At 41.6% G+C, this 15,360-nt stretch overlaps 1 protein-coding gene and 2 non-coding genes across 3 annotated transcripts in view; all 3 read left to right on the forward strand.

Annotated features, from left to right (window-relative positions):
• The window catches only part of LOC144493400 (uncharacterized), a 47,290-nt gene that overhangs the window by 17,441 nt on the left and 14,489 nt on the right, over positions 1–15,360 (forward strand). Inside the window, exons 4-6 of the mRNA XM_078212264.1 lie at positions 629–749; positions 6,859–6,979; positions 14,150–14,270. Of these exons, the coding sequence (XP_078068390.1) occupies positions 6,949–6,979; positions 14,150–14,270 (152 nt within the window). The 5' untranslated portion in view covers positions 629–749; positions 6,859–6,948. The remainder of the gene's footprint in view (positions 1–628; positions 750–6,858; positions 6,980–14,149; positions 14,271–15,360) is intronic.
• On the forward strand, positions 5,304–5,377 carry LOC144494594 (small nucleolar RNA SNORD53/SNORD92). The gene has a single exon (XR_013498123.1). It is a non-coding gene; the product is annotated as a small nucleolar RNA SNORD53/SNORD92 (small nucleolar RNA).
• LOC144494595 (small nucleolar RNA SNORD53/SNORD92) lies at positions 12,595–12,668 on the forward strand. Its single transcript, XR_013498124.1, has one exon. It is a non-coding gene; the product is annotated as a small nucleolar RNA SNORD53/SNORD92 (small nucleolar RNA).

Raw genomic sequence — 15,360 nt, forward strand, 5'->3', positions numbered from 1 at the left:
GTCTTTGAAATGAAACCCTGTGTGAAAAAGTTCTGTTTAATAATACTTGGAGTATTATGAACAACTGTGGGCACCAACCACACCTAATGTAGTGCATATTGATCTTGGAGGGAGCGCAGTGTAGATTTGCCAAAATGATGCCTGGACTCTGAGGATTAAGCTGAGGAGTGATTGTACAAACTCGGGTTGTATTCTAATGAATTTAGAAGTTTATGGGATGATTCAGTTGACATTTTCAAGATGTGGGGGGAGTAGATAATACTAAACTATTTCTGTTGACTGGAGAGTATAGGAATGTGTGGCGTTATAGTATTAAAAATTAGAGCCACACATTTCAGTAGTGAAATCAGGAAACAGTTCAGTCAAAGAGTGATGGGAGTTTGGAAGGTCCCTCCACAAATGGCTAGATCAGTTACTGAGGTTGATAGATTTTTAAAAAAATTGAGTTCTGCATCATTGAATGGTGAAAATGCTTGAGGGGGGCTAAATGACCTACATCCTCTCTCCCCAAGCCCCAGTTGAAAATTAATCAGAAGAATTTGTTAATTTCTATAGTGTTGCAGCTTTATCTACATGTGCAACGTTAAACCTAAAACACATGTTTCTTCCCCCCTCCCCTCCCAAACAGCAAATGGAAAGCTGAGAAAGGCAGCGTCAGTTGTCTTTGTCTCAGCCCCGATGGAAAGATGTTGCTATCAGCGGGCCGTGGCATCAAACTATGGGACCTGGAGACCAAAGAAGTGTACAGGGTGAGTACTTAAAACTCTGCTTCTGTGCAGTTTGCATTGAGTTGTAATTTATTTGTGCCACAAGTGGTTTCTAATTTGGAAACACGTTTTGTATAGTGGGAGGATGACCAGGCTCCTGCTTTCTTTCCACAAGTCCCTATATTTTCCTCTGCTTCAAATATTAATTCAATGTTCCCTAAAAAGATCCTTCCCTCAACCAGTACCTGGGTCAAAGCATTCAGTCTTCCAACAGCCCTACTGAAAAGAAACATTTTTGCTCTTTTTGGCTTTGAATTGATGACCCCTGATCCTCGTCAACAAGAGAAAGCAATCTTATTCCATTGTTCTTATCAAAACTCTTCCTAGTTCCAAGCACCTTTTAATTCTCCTTTGCTTCCTGCTCCAGTGCAGTAAGTTCCATTAATACATCTCTCCATTGCTGTAGCTTCCAACTCTGGCAGAATCCTGACTGTCTAGTGGCTTTGCAATTTCCATAATGTGCTCAAAACTGCACGCAATAGAACCATTGCTGGCTTTGAATTTATCATTGCTTCTTTACTCCTAAAATTCACATATCAATGCTCGATCACAAGCTGCCGTTGGGTTTACTACGAGAGGGTAAGCCCGTGCCACCAGTTGTCTCTGCGAGGGTACAGAGATGGGCCTTCTTGCTAGCTGCGTACAACTACTCCTTGCAGCATTGGCCAGGGAGGCAAATATCGAATGGGGGTGAACTCAGCTGCCTTCCTCTTCCGCAGACCATCCTGTCAACACTTGTACAACAAGAAATAATGATGTTGCGCCTGCTCAAGACATTGCCGGCCTCAGGTACCCATCTGAAAACTTGAACTGAGAGAGACCCACTACTATCAAAAGTACAAGTTTGGCATTATGATAAGTCAGAGCAACTCAGACCCTACCTATTGCATAGGACAGAGATATAGTCAGGGTGACGTGTTGTTGTGGGGGGCTCGTGTAATAGTGCCACCCTGGGGTAATGGCTTTTGCTACAGGAGATGCACACCCTGGACAAAGTAGGATGAAAACATTGGCCCAAAGCTGTGTCAAGTGGCCAGGCATTGCCAAAGGTCAAAAGAATGGTCAGCCAATGCTCAAGTCATTGCTCGAGCCCAGGAGTTATTGCCATCACCAGCATATATGGAAGTGGCCAGGTCGGTCATGGTCCTGATTTGCACATAGACTTCGCAGGACCATATGTTCCTCACTCCTCATCCTAAATGCTGGTATCAGCGATGGGATCATGTCACTACCACATTGTGATTTTAAAAAACTGGGTCGTTAATGTCCTTTAGGAAAGGAAATCTGCCGGCCTTAGTTAGATGATTCCAGACTCTTGGTTTCTCCACATGCTGAGGTTTCCACTAAAACATCGAGCCCTAAAATACAAAAGAAAATGTTAAATCCTTTATCTGTCCTTTTTGGTAAGAAAACCTTGAGTTTGTTACCAACAGTATAAGTCCTAACACCAGGCCACACATCTGGACTAGTGGAACTGCCAAATCATGGAGTTGTTTTAGTTGAAAGTGCATGGAACAGATTAATTGGTGTGGTGAATCAGTGTTAAGTTGGTGAATTTAATTCAAAGATGTCTGCTGAAGGATAGTTTAAAAAAAGCATTTGAGCGCATGAACTGTTGAGCAAATTCCCTTTGACCTGGGTGTTTACATAATAGCAGTGAGCAAAGTGTTTTACAGTGGTAGAGTTTGGATATCAACCCTAACACATCCTCAGCGGAATGTGCACTTTGAAGTTGTCTTGAAATAGTTGCAGAAAATTAACCCTTGCATTATTGTACACAACTAGGAGCAGGAGTAGGGCTTCGAGCCTGCTCCACCATTTCATGCGATCATGGCTGATTTAATCTCAGCCTCAACTCTACTTTCCTGTCCATTCATCATGGCCCTCCAAACCCTTACTAAAAATCTGTCGACCTCTTCCTTAAATTTACTCAATGTCCCGACATCCGCCACTCTCTCGGGTGGTGAATGCCACAGAGTCACGATCCTTTGAGAGAAGTAATTTTTCCTCATCTCTGTTTTAAATCTCCCTCCCCATATTGTAAAACCATGACCTCCTGCTCTAGATTCCCTGCAAGAGGAAACATCCACTCCATGTCTGCTTTGTCAGTCCCTGTTATCAGCTTGTACATCTCAGTTAGAGATCTCATTCTTCTGAAGGAGTATTGGCCTAAACTGCCCAACCTCTCTTTGTAAGACAAACCTCTCATTTCTGGAATCAAATCTTGTGGTGTAGGAAACGCATTGCAAATTTGCCAGGGTACATTTAATGGGACTGATCGGAAGAACATGTGAACAGTGTACCATTCAGCGATAAAGCATGTTCCGCAATTCAGTTAGAACAGAGTCACACATGCTTCGATGCTTTTCCAACATTGCATTAGTACCCGTGCACCAGTTTTTAGATTTGTGTACATGGATATCGAATTCCCTTTGCTCCCTACCCCAGTGTTCATGAATAAATTATTCATATTTATCTATCGCAGATCCAAGTGTGTAACCTTACACTTGCTCACATTAAACTGTGTCATAGCTTTTCACAGAGCCAGTCTTTTGTGCTCCCACCATTACAGTTTATAGCTCTTAAATTAATGTTATCTAATTTAAGTCCATAATATACATGGTGAAAAGCTGAGGTCACATTACAGATTCCTATGCAATGATATTTTACACATGTGGCAGTTCATTGCCTGGTGCTTGCAAAACTGAAGAAAAGGTATTGGGGTTGCTAGTTTCCATGAAAAATCGGCAGATATTTTCTTCCAGGCCTCTTTAATTCCTGTATTCAGATTTGGGGAACTTGGCTGATTTGTGTGTTAGACTGGCTCTTCAGAAATAACTTCCCCAATCCAGTTAATGATGAATGAATACCACTTTTCTGAAGTTTGATTATTCTACAAGTGAATCTTTGCTTGAAGTTTATAATCAATTCTTTTGTAACAGCCAAGATATGGCCACGGTTCCTTTGACCGTGACAGTTCCCATCTCCTTCTGTTGGTTACGCAGTCCTTTGTGTGGTGGTAAATTCTCAGGAGTTCAGTTGCTCGCATTGGTTCCCCCAGAAGTTTGCAGGTTTTTGTTGTGATAGTTAAACCAGAGAGTATCCCCGAGATGTGAACCATTTCTGAAAATAAATCATTTGACTGGATCTGCAATGTATATAACATGCACAGCACAACTGGCAAGTGTTTGTTGTTCTATGACTTGTCTTCAGAACCTGAGACACTTGTGAATCACTCCTGAGAGTTGCGGTGGCTGTGGGGGGCAGGTAGCGACACGATTGGTTGTGCTTTAGGAAAATTGGGACAGAGAAATGTTTCCTTAACTGAATGCATTCTCTCAGTCCTAAATAGCAAAGTTCATTGCTCGCTTAAGGTGCCTCTTTCTCAGATGTTTAAAATACACCTGATTTATGGCCATCTGAGCACACTGCTGGTAAATGGAATTAAAATGAATTGTGTACCATCGTTGAAACTAACTGAGGTTTTTATCGTGGAGGCCCAGTGCTTGCAGCATCTTCAACTTGACAGTCTTAAACAGTTTCTGAAAAAACTGGAAAGGGTGGAAATGGTAAATATCTGTGTGTGACTTCTACAAAGTTAAAGCTGCTTGCTTTGTGAGTTGATGTCTGATTCTAGAGATTAAATTGGAATTAAAGGCTGTGTCTTTTTGTGGCTTGAATGTTTGAAATTGTATCTGAGACACAAGACAGCTTCATAAATTAGTAAGTACTGTATCACACTATGTATTTTATGGAGTATATGTTTTTACGGCCTCGACTCCCTTTTTGTGCCATTTCTCTATTCCTTGATCTCAGATGTTAGAATTTGAATTCAATTTTTTAAAACCTGGAATTCAAAATCTACTGATGACCATGAAACCGTTGTCGATTGTCAGAAAAACCCGATCTGATTTGCTAATGCCCTTTCGGAAGGAAATCTGCCATCCTTACCCGGTGTGGCCTACATGTGACTCCAGAGCCACAGCAACGTGGTTGACTCTCAACTGCCCTCTGAAATGGCCTAGCAAGCCACTCAGTTCAAGGGCAACGAGGGATGGGCAATAAATGCTGGCCAGCCAGTGACACCCATGTCCCACGAATGAATTTTTAATAAAAATGAAATATTTGGTTCTTGGGTTTCTTCTGGTTACCATTTTGGTACTTTGAGTTTAAGATTACTCACTGGGCATTACCTGTGCCATGTGACATTTTCTTAAACCTCCTTTTGACAATGGTATCACATGTCCAAGGAGATCATTGTTGATTTACATTAAACTGTGACGATTTTTCAGAATGCACACCCCACCAGCGCACTTTGTGTTATCAGTATTGATTAGATTTGTTTTGAATGATAGCAGAATCTAGTCTGGCATTAAAATGATGGAACAAGCAAATGCGTGAAGTTTCTGTGCAATGGGGTGTCAGGGGTGGTGGGAGGGAAGGTTAGTGGAAGTTCTCAATCTTGTCACATAAACGAATAGCTGTATCTCTTGAGCACAGTTTACTCTTTACACCAAAGCAGGGTTTCCAGAAGTCTTGCTGTGATGATTTGTTAAGGTTTCGCTGTTTTGCTGACAAACCTGACGACACATCCTTGGCTGTCTGAGCAAGCTGGCTAATCCCTCGATTTGCTTTGGTGATGAGTAGCCATTCAGGGTTAATTTAAAACAAAATGATAACCTTGCAGATGAAATGATGATTGTGTTTGTGTGACTGCCTGCCTTCCAAAATTGGCCCCTTCATTACTGTTACCCCTTCACCCTAATGTGCAGAAAATAAATAATACTATTTTATGCTATGTTGGTGGTGTAATTTTAATTAGATTCAACCTCAGTCATGGGAAGTCTCCCTCAATACTCTTGACAATAAAATAAAAGCAAAATATTGAGGTAAATAGAAAATTCTGGAAAAATTCAGCAGGTCTAGTAGCATCTGTGAAGAGAGAGAAACAGCATTAATGCTTCAAGTCCAACATCACTCTTCTTCCAAACTCTTAGACCATGTGGGCACAGCTATGATAGATAGCTCAGTGACGCATACAAGCTCTTGGGTGAAGAATGTTCCCTTGTGTGAGATAGCAGAGGGCTGCTTCCATCTATCGCATTGTGCCCCCAGTGGATCTTAAATTTGATGCAGGGCACAGAGAGGAAGAAATCAGCATAATTCGAATGGGTTCTAGAGAAACAATTGGCTGCTTTATATTGGAATTCTGTAAAGTATATTAAGTGACACATTGGTTTTCCTGACCTTAGCTCCAGTTTGAAGAATTGCTGGTTTCATGACGGTGTTTGAGACTTTAAGCAGTTATATTGCAAGAGGTGCTTGGTCCAAGCAGGAGAAGACAAACTGCAAGCTAAACATGTCCAGGTGTAAAGTGATTAAAAATCAATGCTTAGATGCCCAGGGAGAAAGGAAGAGAGTTGAGCACTAAATCTAGCACGTAAAATCAATCTATTTGTAAGCGTCTTTGAAATGAAACCCTGTGTGAAAAAGTTCTGTTTAATAATACTTGGAGTATTATGAACAACTGTGGGCACCAACCACACCTAATGTAGTGCATATTGATCTTGGAGGGAGCGCAGTGTAGATTTGCCAAAATGATGCCTGGACTCTGAGGATTAAGCTGAGGAGTGATTGTACAAACTCGGGTTGTATTCTAATGAATTTAGAAGTTTATGGGATGATTCAGTTGACATTTTCAAGATGTGGGGGGAGTAGATAATACTAAACTATTTCTGTTGACTGGAGAGTATAGGAATGTGTGGCGTTATAGTATTAAAAATTAGAGCCACACATTTCAGTAGTGAAATCAGGAAACAGTTCAGTCAAAGAGTGATGGGAGTTTGGAAGGTCCCTCCACAAATGGCTAGATCAGTTACTGAGGTTGATAGATTTAAAAAAAAATTGAGTTCTGCATCATTGAATGGTGAAAATGCTTGAGGGGGGCTAAATGACCTACATCCTCTCTCCCCAAGCCCCAGTTGAAAATTAATCAGAAGAATTTGTTAATTTCTATAGTGTTGCAGCTTTATCTACATGTGCAACGTTAAACCTAAAACACATGTTTCTTCCCCCCTCCCCTCCCAAACAGCAAATGGAAAGCTGAGAAAGGCAGCGTCAGTTGTCTTTGTCTCAGCCCCGATGGAAAGATGTTGCTATCAGCGGGCCGTGGCATCAAACTATGGGACCTGGAGACCAAAGAAGTGTACAGGGTGAGTACTTAAAACTCTGCTTCTGTGCAGTTTGCATTGAGTTGTAATTTATTTGTGCCACAAGTGGTTTCTAATTTGGAAACACGTTTTGTATAGTGGGAGGATGACCAGGCTCCTGCTTTCTTTCCACAAGTCCCTATATTTTCCTCTGCTTCAAATATTAATTCAATGTTCCCTAAAAAGATCCTTCCCTCAACCAGTACCTGGGTCAAAGCATTCAGTCTTCCAACAGCCCTACTGAAAAGAAACATTTTTGCTCTTTTTGGCTTTGAATTGATGACCCCTGATCCTCGTCAACAAGAGAAAGCAATCTTATTCCATTGTTCTTATCAAAACTCTTCCTAGTTCCAAGCACCTTTTAATTCTCCTTTGCTTCCTGCTCCAGTGCAGTAAGTTCCATTAATACATCTCTCCATTGCTGTAGCTTCCAACTCTGGCAGAATCCTGACTGTCTAGTGGCTTTGCAATTTCCATAATGTGCTCAAAACTGCACGCAATAGAACCATTGCTGGCTTTGAATTTATCATTGCTTCTTTACTCCTAAAATTCACATATCAATGCTCGATCACAAGCTGCCGTTGGGTTTACTACGAGAGGGTAAGCCCGTGCCACCAGTTGTCTCTGCGAGGGTACAGAGATGGGCCTTCTTGCTAGCTGCGTACAACTACTCCTTGCAGCATTGGCCAGGGAGGCAAATATCGAATGGGGGTGAACTCAGCTGCCTTCCTCTTCCGCAGACCGTCCTGTCAACACTTGTACAACAAGAAATAATGATGTTGCGCCTGCTCAAGACATTGCCGGCCTCAGGTACCCATCTGAAAACTTGAACTGAGAGAGACCCACTACTATCAAAAGTACAAGTTTGGCATTATGATAAGTCAGAGCAACTCAGACCCTACCTATTGCATAGGACAGAGATATAGTCAGGGTGACGTGTTGTTGTGGGGGGCTCGTGTAATAGTGCCACCCTGGGGTAATGGCTTTTGCTACAGGAGATGCACACCCTGGACAAAGTAGGATGAAAACATTGGCCCAAAGCTGTGTCAAGTGGCCAGGCATTGCCAAAGGTCAAAAGAATGGTCAGCCAATGCTCAAGTCATTGCTCGAGCCCAGGAGTTATTGCCATCACCAGCATATATGGAAGTGGCCAGGTCGGTCATGGTCCTGATTTGCACATAGACTTCGCAGGACCATATGTTCCTCACTCCTCATCCTAAATGCTGGTATCAGCGATGGGATCATGTCACTACCACATTGTGATTTTAAAAAACTGGGTCGTTAATGTCCTTTAGGAAAGGAAATCTGCCGGCCTTAGTTAGATGATTCCAGACTCTTGGTTTCTCCACATGCTGAGGTTTCCACTAAAACATCGAGCCCTAAAATACAAAAGAAAATGTTAAATCCTTTATCTGTCCTTTTTGGTAAGAAAACCTTGAGTTTGTTACCAACAGTATAAGTCCTAACACCAGGCCACACATCTGGACTAGTGGAACTGCCAAATCATGGAGTTGTTTTAGTTGAAAGTGCATGGAACAGATTAATTGGTGTGGTGAATCAGTGTTAAGTTGGTGAATTTAATTCAAAGATGTCTGCTGAAGGATAGTTTAAAAAAAGCATTTGAGCGCATGAACTGTTGAGCAAATTCCCTTTGACCTGGGTGTTTACATAATAGCAGTGAGCAAAGTGTTTTACAGTGGTAGAGTTTGGATATCAACCCTAACACATCCTCAGCGGAATGTGCACTTTGAAGTTGTCTTGAAATAGTTGCAGAAAATTAACCCTTGCATTATTGTACACAACTAGGAGCAGGAGTAGGGCTTCGAGCCTGCTCCACCATTTCATGCGATCATGGCTGATTTAATCTCAGCCTCAACTCTACTTTCCTGTCCATTCATCATGGCCCTCCAAACCCTTACTAAAAATCTGTCGACCTCTTCCTTAAATTTACTCAATGTCCCGACATCCGCCACTCTCTCGGGTGGTGAATTCCACAGAGTCACGATCCTTTGAGAGAAGTAATTTTTCCTCATCTCTGTTTTAAATCTCCCTCCCCATATTGTAAAACCATGACCTCCTGCTCTAGATTCCCTGCAAGAGGAAACATCCACTACATGTCTGCTTTGTCAGTCCCTGTTATCAGCTTGTACATCTCAGTTAGAGATCGCATTCTTCTGAAGGAGTATTGGCCTCAACTGCCCAATCTCTCTTTGTAAGACAAACCTCTCATTTCTGGAATCAAATCTTGTGGTGTAGGAAACGCATTGCAAATTTGCCAGGGTACATTTAATGGGACTGATCGGAAGAACATGTGAACAGTGTACCATTCAGCGATAAAGCATGTTCCGCAATTCAGTTAGAACAGAGTCACACATGCTTCGATGCTTTTCCAACATTGCATTAGTACCCGTGCACCAGTTTTTAGATTTGTGTACATGGATATCGAATTCCCTTTGCTCCCTACCCCAGTGTTCATGAATAAATTATTCATATTTATCTATCGCAGATCCAAGTGCGTAACCTTACACTTGCTCACATTAAACTGTGTCATAGCTTTTCACAGAGCCAAGTCTTTTGTGCTCCCACCATTACAGTTTCTAGCTCTTAAATTAATGTTATCTAATTTAAGTCCATAATATACATGGTGAAAAGCTGAGGTCACATTACAGATTCCTATGCAATGATATTTTACACATGTGGCAGTTCATTGCCTGGTGCTTGCAAAACTGAAGAAAAGGTATTGGGGTTGCTAGTTTCCATGAAAAATCGGCAGATATTTTCTTCCAGGCCTCTTTAATTCCTGTATTTGGGGGAACTTGGCTGATTTGTGTGTTAGACTGGCTCTTCAGAAATAACTTCCCCAATCCAGTTAATGATGAATGAATACCACTTTTCTGAAGTTTGATTATTCTACAAGTGAATCTTTGCTTGAAGTTTATAATCAATTCTTTTGTAACAGCCAAGATATGGCCACGGTTCCTTTGACCGTGACAGTTCCCATCTCCTTCTGTTGGTTACGCAGTCCTTTGTGTGGTAGTAAACTCTCAGGAGTTCAGTTGCTCGCATTGGTTCCTCCAGAAGCTTGCAGGTTTTTGTTGTGATAGAGAAGAAGTTAAACCAGAGAGTACCATGACCTCCTGTTCTAGATTCCCTGCAAGAGGAAACATCCACTCCATGTCTGCTTTGTCAGTCCCTGTTATCAGCTTGTACATCTCAGTTAGAGATCGCATTCTTCTGAAGGAGTATTGGCCTCAACTGCCCAATCTCTCTTTGTAAGACAAACCTCTCATTTCTGGAATCAAATCTTGTGGTGTAGGAAACGCATTGCAAATTTGCCAGGGTACATTTAATGGGACTGATCGGAAGAACATGTGAACAGTGTACCATTCAGCTGATAAAGCATGTTCCGCAATTCAGTTAGAACAGAGTCACACATGCTTCGATGCTTTTCCAACATTGCATTAGTACCTGTGCACCAGTTTTTAGATTTGTGTACATGGATATCGAATTCCCTTTGCTCCCTTCCCCAGTGTTCATGAATAAATTATTCATATTTATCTATCGCAGATCCAAGTGCGTAACCTTACACTTGCTCACATTAAACTGTGTCATAGCTTTTCACAGAGCCAGTCTTTTGTGCTCCCACCATTACAGTTTATAGCTCTTAAATTAATGTTATCTAATTTAAGTCCATAATATACATGGTGAAAAGCTGAGGTCACATTACAGATTCCTATGCAATGATATTTTACACATGTGGCAGTTCATTGCCTGGTGCTTGCAAAACTGAAGAAAAGATACTGGGATTGCTAGTTTCCATGAAAAATCGGCAGATATTTTCTTCCAGGCCTCTTTAATTCCTGTATTCAGATTTGGGGAACTTGGCTGATTTGTGTGTTAGACTGGCTCTTCAGAAATAACTTCCCCAATCCAGTTAATGATGAATGAATACCACTTTTCTGAAGTTTGATTATTCTACAAGTGAATCTTTGCTTGAAGTTTATAATCAATTCTTTTGTAACAGCCAAGATATGGCCACGGTTCCTTTGACCGTGACAGTTCCCATCTCCTTCTGTTGGTTACGCAGTCCTTTGTGTGGTGGTAAATTCTCAGGAGTTCAGTTGCTCGCATTGGTTCCCCCAGAAGTTTGCAGGTTTTTGTTGTGATAGTTAAACCAGAGAGTATCCCCGAGATGTGAACCATTTCTGAAAATAAATCATTTGACTGGATCTGCAATGTATATAACATGCACAGCACAACTGGCAAGTGTTTGTTGTTCTATGACTTGTCTTCAGAACCTGAGACACTTGTGAATCACTCCTGAGAGTTGCGGTGGCTGTGGGGGGCAGGTAGCGACACGATTGGTTGTGCTTTAGGAAAATTGGGACAGAGAAATGTTTCCTTAACTGAATGCATTCTCTCAGTCCTAAATAGCAAAGTTCATTGCTCGCTTAAGGTGCCTCTTTCTCAGATGTTTAAAATACACCTGATTTATGGCCATCTGAGCACACTGCTGGTAAATGGAATTAAAATGAATTGTGTACCATCGTTGAAACTAACTGAGGTTTTTATCGTGGAGGCCCAGTGCTTGCAGCATCTTCAACTTGACAGTCTTAAACAGTTTCTGAAAAAACTGGAAAGGGTGGAAATGGTAAATATCTGTGTGTGACTTCTACAAAGTTAAAGCTGCTTGCTTTGTGAGTTGATGTCTGATTCTAGAGATTAAATTGGAATTAAAGGCTGTGTCTTTTTGTGGCTTGAATGTTTGAAATTGTATCTGAGACACAAGACAGCTTCATAAATTAGTAAGTACTGTATCACACTATGTATTTTATGGAGTATATGTTTTTACGGCCTCGACTCCCTTTTTGTGCCATTTCTCTATTCCTTGATCTCAGATGTTAGAATTTGAATTCAATTTTTTAAAACCTGGAATTCAAAATCTACTGATGACCATGAAACCGTTGTCGATTGTCAGAAAAACCCGATCTGATTTGCTAATGCCCTTTCGGAAGGAAATCTGCCATCCTTACCCGGTGTGGCCTACATGTGACTCCAGAGCCACAGCAACGTGGTTGACTCTCAACTGCCCTCTGAAATGGCCTAGCAAGCCACTCAGTTCAAGGGCAACGAGGGATGGGCAATAAATGCTGGCCAGCCAGTGACACCCATGTCCCACGAATGAATTTTTAATAAAAATGAAATATTTGGTTCTTGGGTTTCTTCTGGTTACCATTTTGGTACTTTGAGTTTAAGATTACTCACTGGGCATTACCTGTGCCATGTGACATTTTCTTAAACCTCCTTTTGACAATGGTATCACATGTCCAAGGAGATCATTGTTGATTTACATTAAACTGTGACGATTTTTCAGAATGCACACCCCACCAGCGCACTTTGTGTTATCAGTATTGATTAGATTTGTTTTGAATGATAGCAGAATCTAGCCTGGCATTAAAATGATGGAACAAGCAAATGCGTGAAGTTTCTGTGCAATGGGGTGTCAGGGGTGGTGGGAGGGAAGGTTAGTGGAAGTTCTCAATCTTGTCACATAAACGAATAGCTGTATCTCTTGAGCACAGTTTACTCTTTACACCAAAGCAGGGTTTCCAGAAGTCTTGCTGTGATGATTTGTTAAGGTTTCGCTGTTTTGCTGACAAACCTGACGACACATCCTTGGCTGTCTGAGCAAGCTGGCTAATCCCTCGATTTGCTTTGGTGATGAGTAGCCATTCAGGGTTAATTTAAAACAAAATGATAACCTTGCAGATGAAATGATGATTGTGTTTGTGTGACTGCCTGCCTTCCAAAATTGGCCCCTTCATTACTGTTACCCCTTCACCCTAATGTGCAGAAAATAAATAATACTATTTTATGCTATGTTGGTGGTGTAATTTTAATTAGATTCAACCTCAGTCATGGGAAGTCTCCCTCAATACTCTTGACAATAAAATAAAAGCAAAATATTGAGGTAAATAGAAAATTCTGGAAAAATTCAGCAGGTCTAGTAGCATCTGTGAAGAGAGAGAAACAGCATTAATGCTTCAAGTCCAACATCACTCTTCTTCCAAACTCTTAGACCATGTGGGCACAGCTATGATAGATAGCTCAGTGACGCATACAAGCTCTTGGGTGAAGAATGTTCCCTTGTGTGAGATAGCAGAGGGCTGCTTCCATCTATCGCATTGTGCCCCCAGTGGATCTTAAATTTGATGCAGGGCACAGAGAGGAAGAAATCAGCATAATTCGAATGGGTTCTAGAGAAACAATTGGCTGCTTTATATTGGAATTCTGTAAAGTATATTAAGTGACACATTGGTTTTCCTGACCTTAGCTCCAGTTTGAAGAATTGCTGGTTTCATGACGGTGTTTGAGACTTTAAGCAGTTATATTGCAAGAGGTGCTTGGTCCAAGCAGGAGAAGACAAACTGCAAGCTAAACATGTCCAGGTGTAAAGTGATTAAAAATCAATGCTTAGATGCCCAGGGAGAAAGGAAGAGAGTTGAGCACTAAATCTAGCACGTAAAATCAATCTATTTGTAAGCGTCTTTGAAATGAAACCCTGTGTGAAAAAGTTCTGTTTAATAATACTTGGAGTATTATGAACAACTGTGGGCACCAACCACACCTAATGTAGTGCATATTGATCTTGGAGGGAGCGCAGTGTAGATTTGCCAAAATGATGCCTGGACTCTGAGGATTAAGCTGAGGAGTGATTGTACAAACTCGGGTTGTATTCTAATGAATTTAGAAGTTTATGGGATGATTCAGTTGACATTTTCAAGATGTGGGGGGAGTAGATAATACTAAACTATTTCTGTTGACTGGAGAGTATAGGAATGTGTGGCGTTATAGTATTAAAAATTAGAGCCACACATTTCAGTAGTGAAATCAGGAAACAGTTCAGTCAAAGAGTGATGGGAGTTTGGAAGGTCCCTCCACAAATGGCTAGATCAGTTACTGAGGTTGATAGATTTAAAAAAAAATTGAGTTCTGCATCATTGAATGGTGAAAATGCTTGAGGGGGGCTAAATGACCTACATCCTCTCTCCCCAAGCCCCAGTTGAAAATTAATCAGAAGAATTTGTTAATTTCTATAGTGTTGCAGCTTTATCTACATGTGCAACATTAAACCTAAAACACATGTTTCTTCCCCCCTCCCCTCCCAAACAGCAAATGGAAAGCTGAGAAAGGCAGCGTCAGTTGTCTTTGTCTCAGCCCCGATGGAAAGATGTTGCTATCAGCGGGCCGTGGCATCAAACTATGGGACCTGGAGACCAAAGAAGTGTACAGGGTGAGTACTTAAAACTCTGCTTCTGTGCAGTTTGCATTGAGTTGTAATTTATTTGTGCCACAAGTGGTTTCTAATTTGGAAACACGTTTTGTATAGTGGGAGGATGACCAGGCTCCTGCTTTCTTTCCACAAGTCCCTATATTTTCCTCTGCTTCAAATATTAATTCAATGTTCCCTAAAAAGATCCTTCCCTCAACCAGTACCTGGGTCAAAGCATTCAGTCTTCCAACAGCCCTACTGAAAAGAAACATTTTTGCTCTTTTTGGCTTTGAATTGATGACCCCTGATCCTCGTCAACAAGAGAAAGCAATCTTATTCCATTGTTCTTATCAAAACTCTTCCTAGTTCCAAGCACCTTTTAATTCTCCTTTGCTTCCTGCTCCAGTGCAGTAAGTTCCATTAATACATCTCTCCATTGCTGTAGCTTCCAACTCTGGCAGAATCCTGACTGTCTAGTGGCTTTGCAATTTCCATAATGTGCTCAAAACTGCACGCAATAGAACCATTGCTGGCTTTGAATTTATCATTGCTTCTTTACTCCTAAAATTCACATATCAATGCTCGATCACAAGCTGCCGTTGGGTTTACTACGAGAGGGTAAGCCCGTGCCACCAGTTGTCTCTGCGAGGGTACAGAGATGGGCCTTCTTGCTAGCTGCGTACAACTACTCCTTGCAGCATTGGCCAGGGAGGCAAATATCGAATGGGGGTGAACTCAGCTGCCTTCCTCTTCCGCAGACCGTCCTGTCAACACTTGTACAACAAGAAATAATGATGTTGCGCCTGCTCAAGACATTGCCGGCCTCAGGTACCCATCTGAAAACTTGAACTGAGAGAGACCCACTACTATCAAAAGTACAAGTTTGGCATTATGATAAGTCAGAGCAACTCAGACCCTACCTATTGCATAGGACAGAGATATAGTCAGGGTGACATGTTGTTGTGGGGGGCTCGTGTAATAGTGCCACCCTGGGGTAATGGCTTTTGCTACAGGAGATGCACACCCTGGACAAAGTAGGATGAAAACATTGGCCCAAAGCTGTGTCAAGTGGCCAGGCATTGCCAAAGGTCAAAAGAATGGTCAGCCCCCC

The sequence above is a fragment of the Mustelus asterias genome, chromosome 5, assembly GCF_964213995.1.
Source record: "Mustelus asterias chromosome 5, sMusAst1.hap1.1, whole genome shotgun sequence".
Classification (NCBI taxonomy): domain Eukaryota; kingdom Metazoa; phylum Chordata; class Chondrichthyes; order Carcharhiniformes; family Triakidae; genus Mustelus; species Mustelus asterias.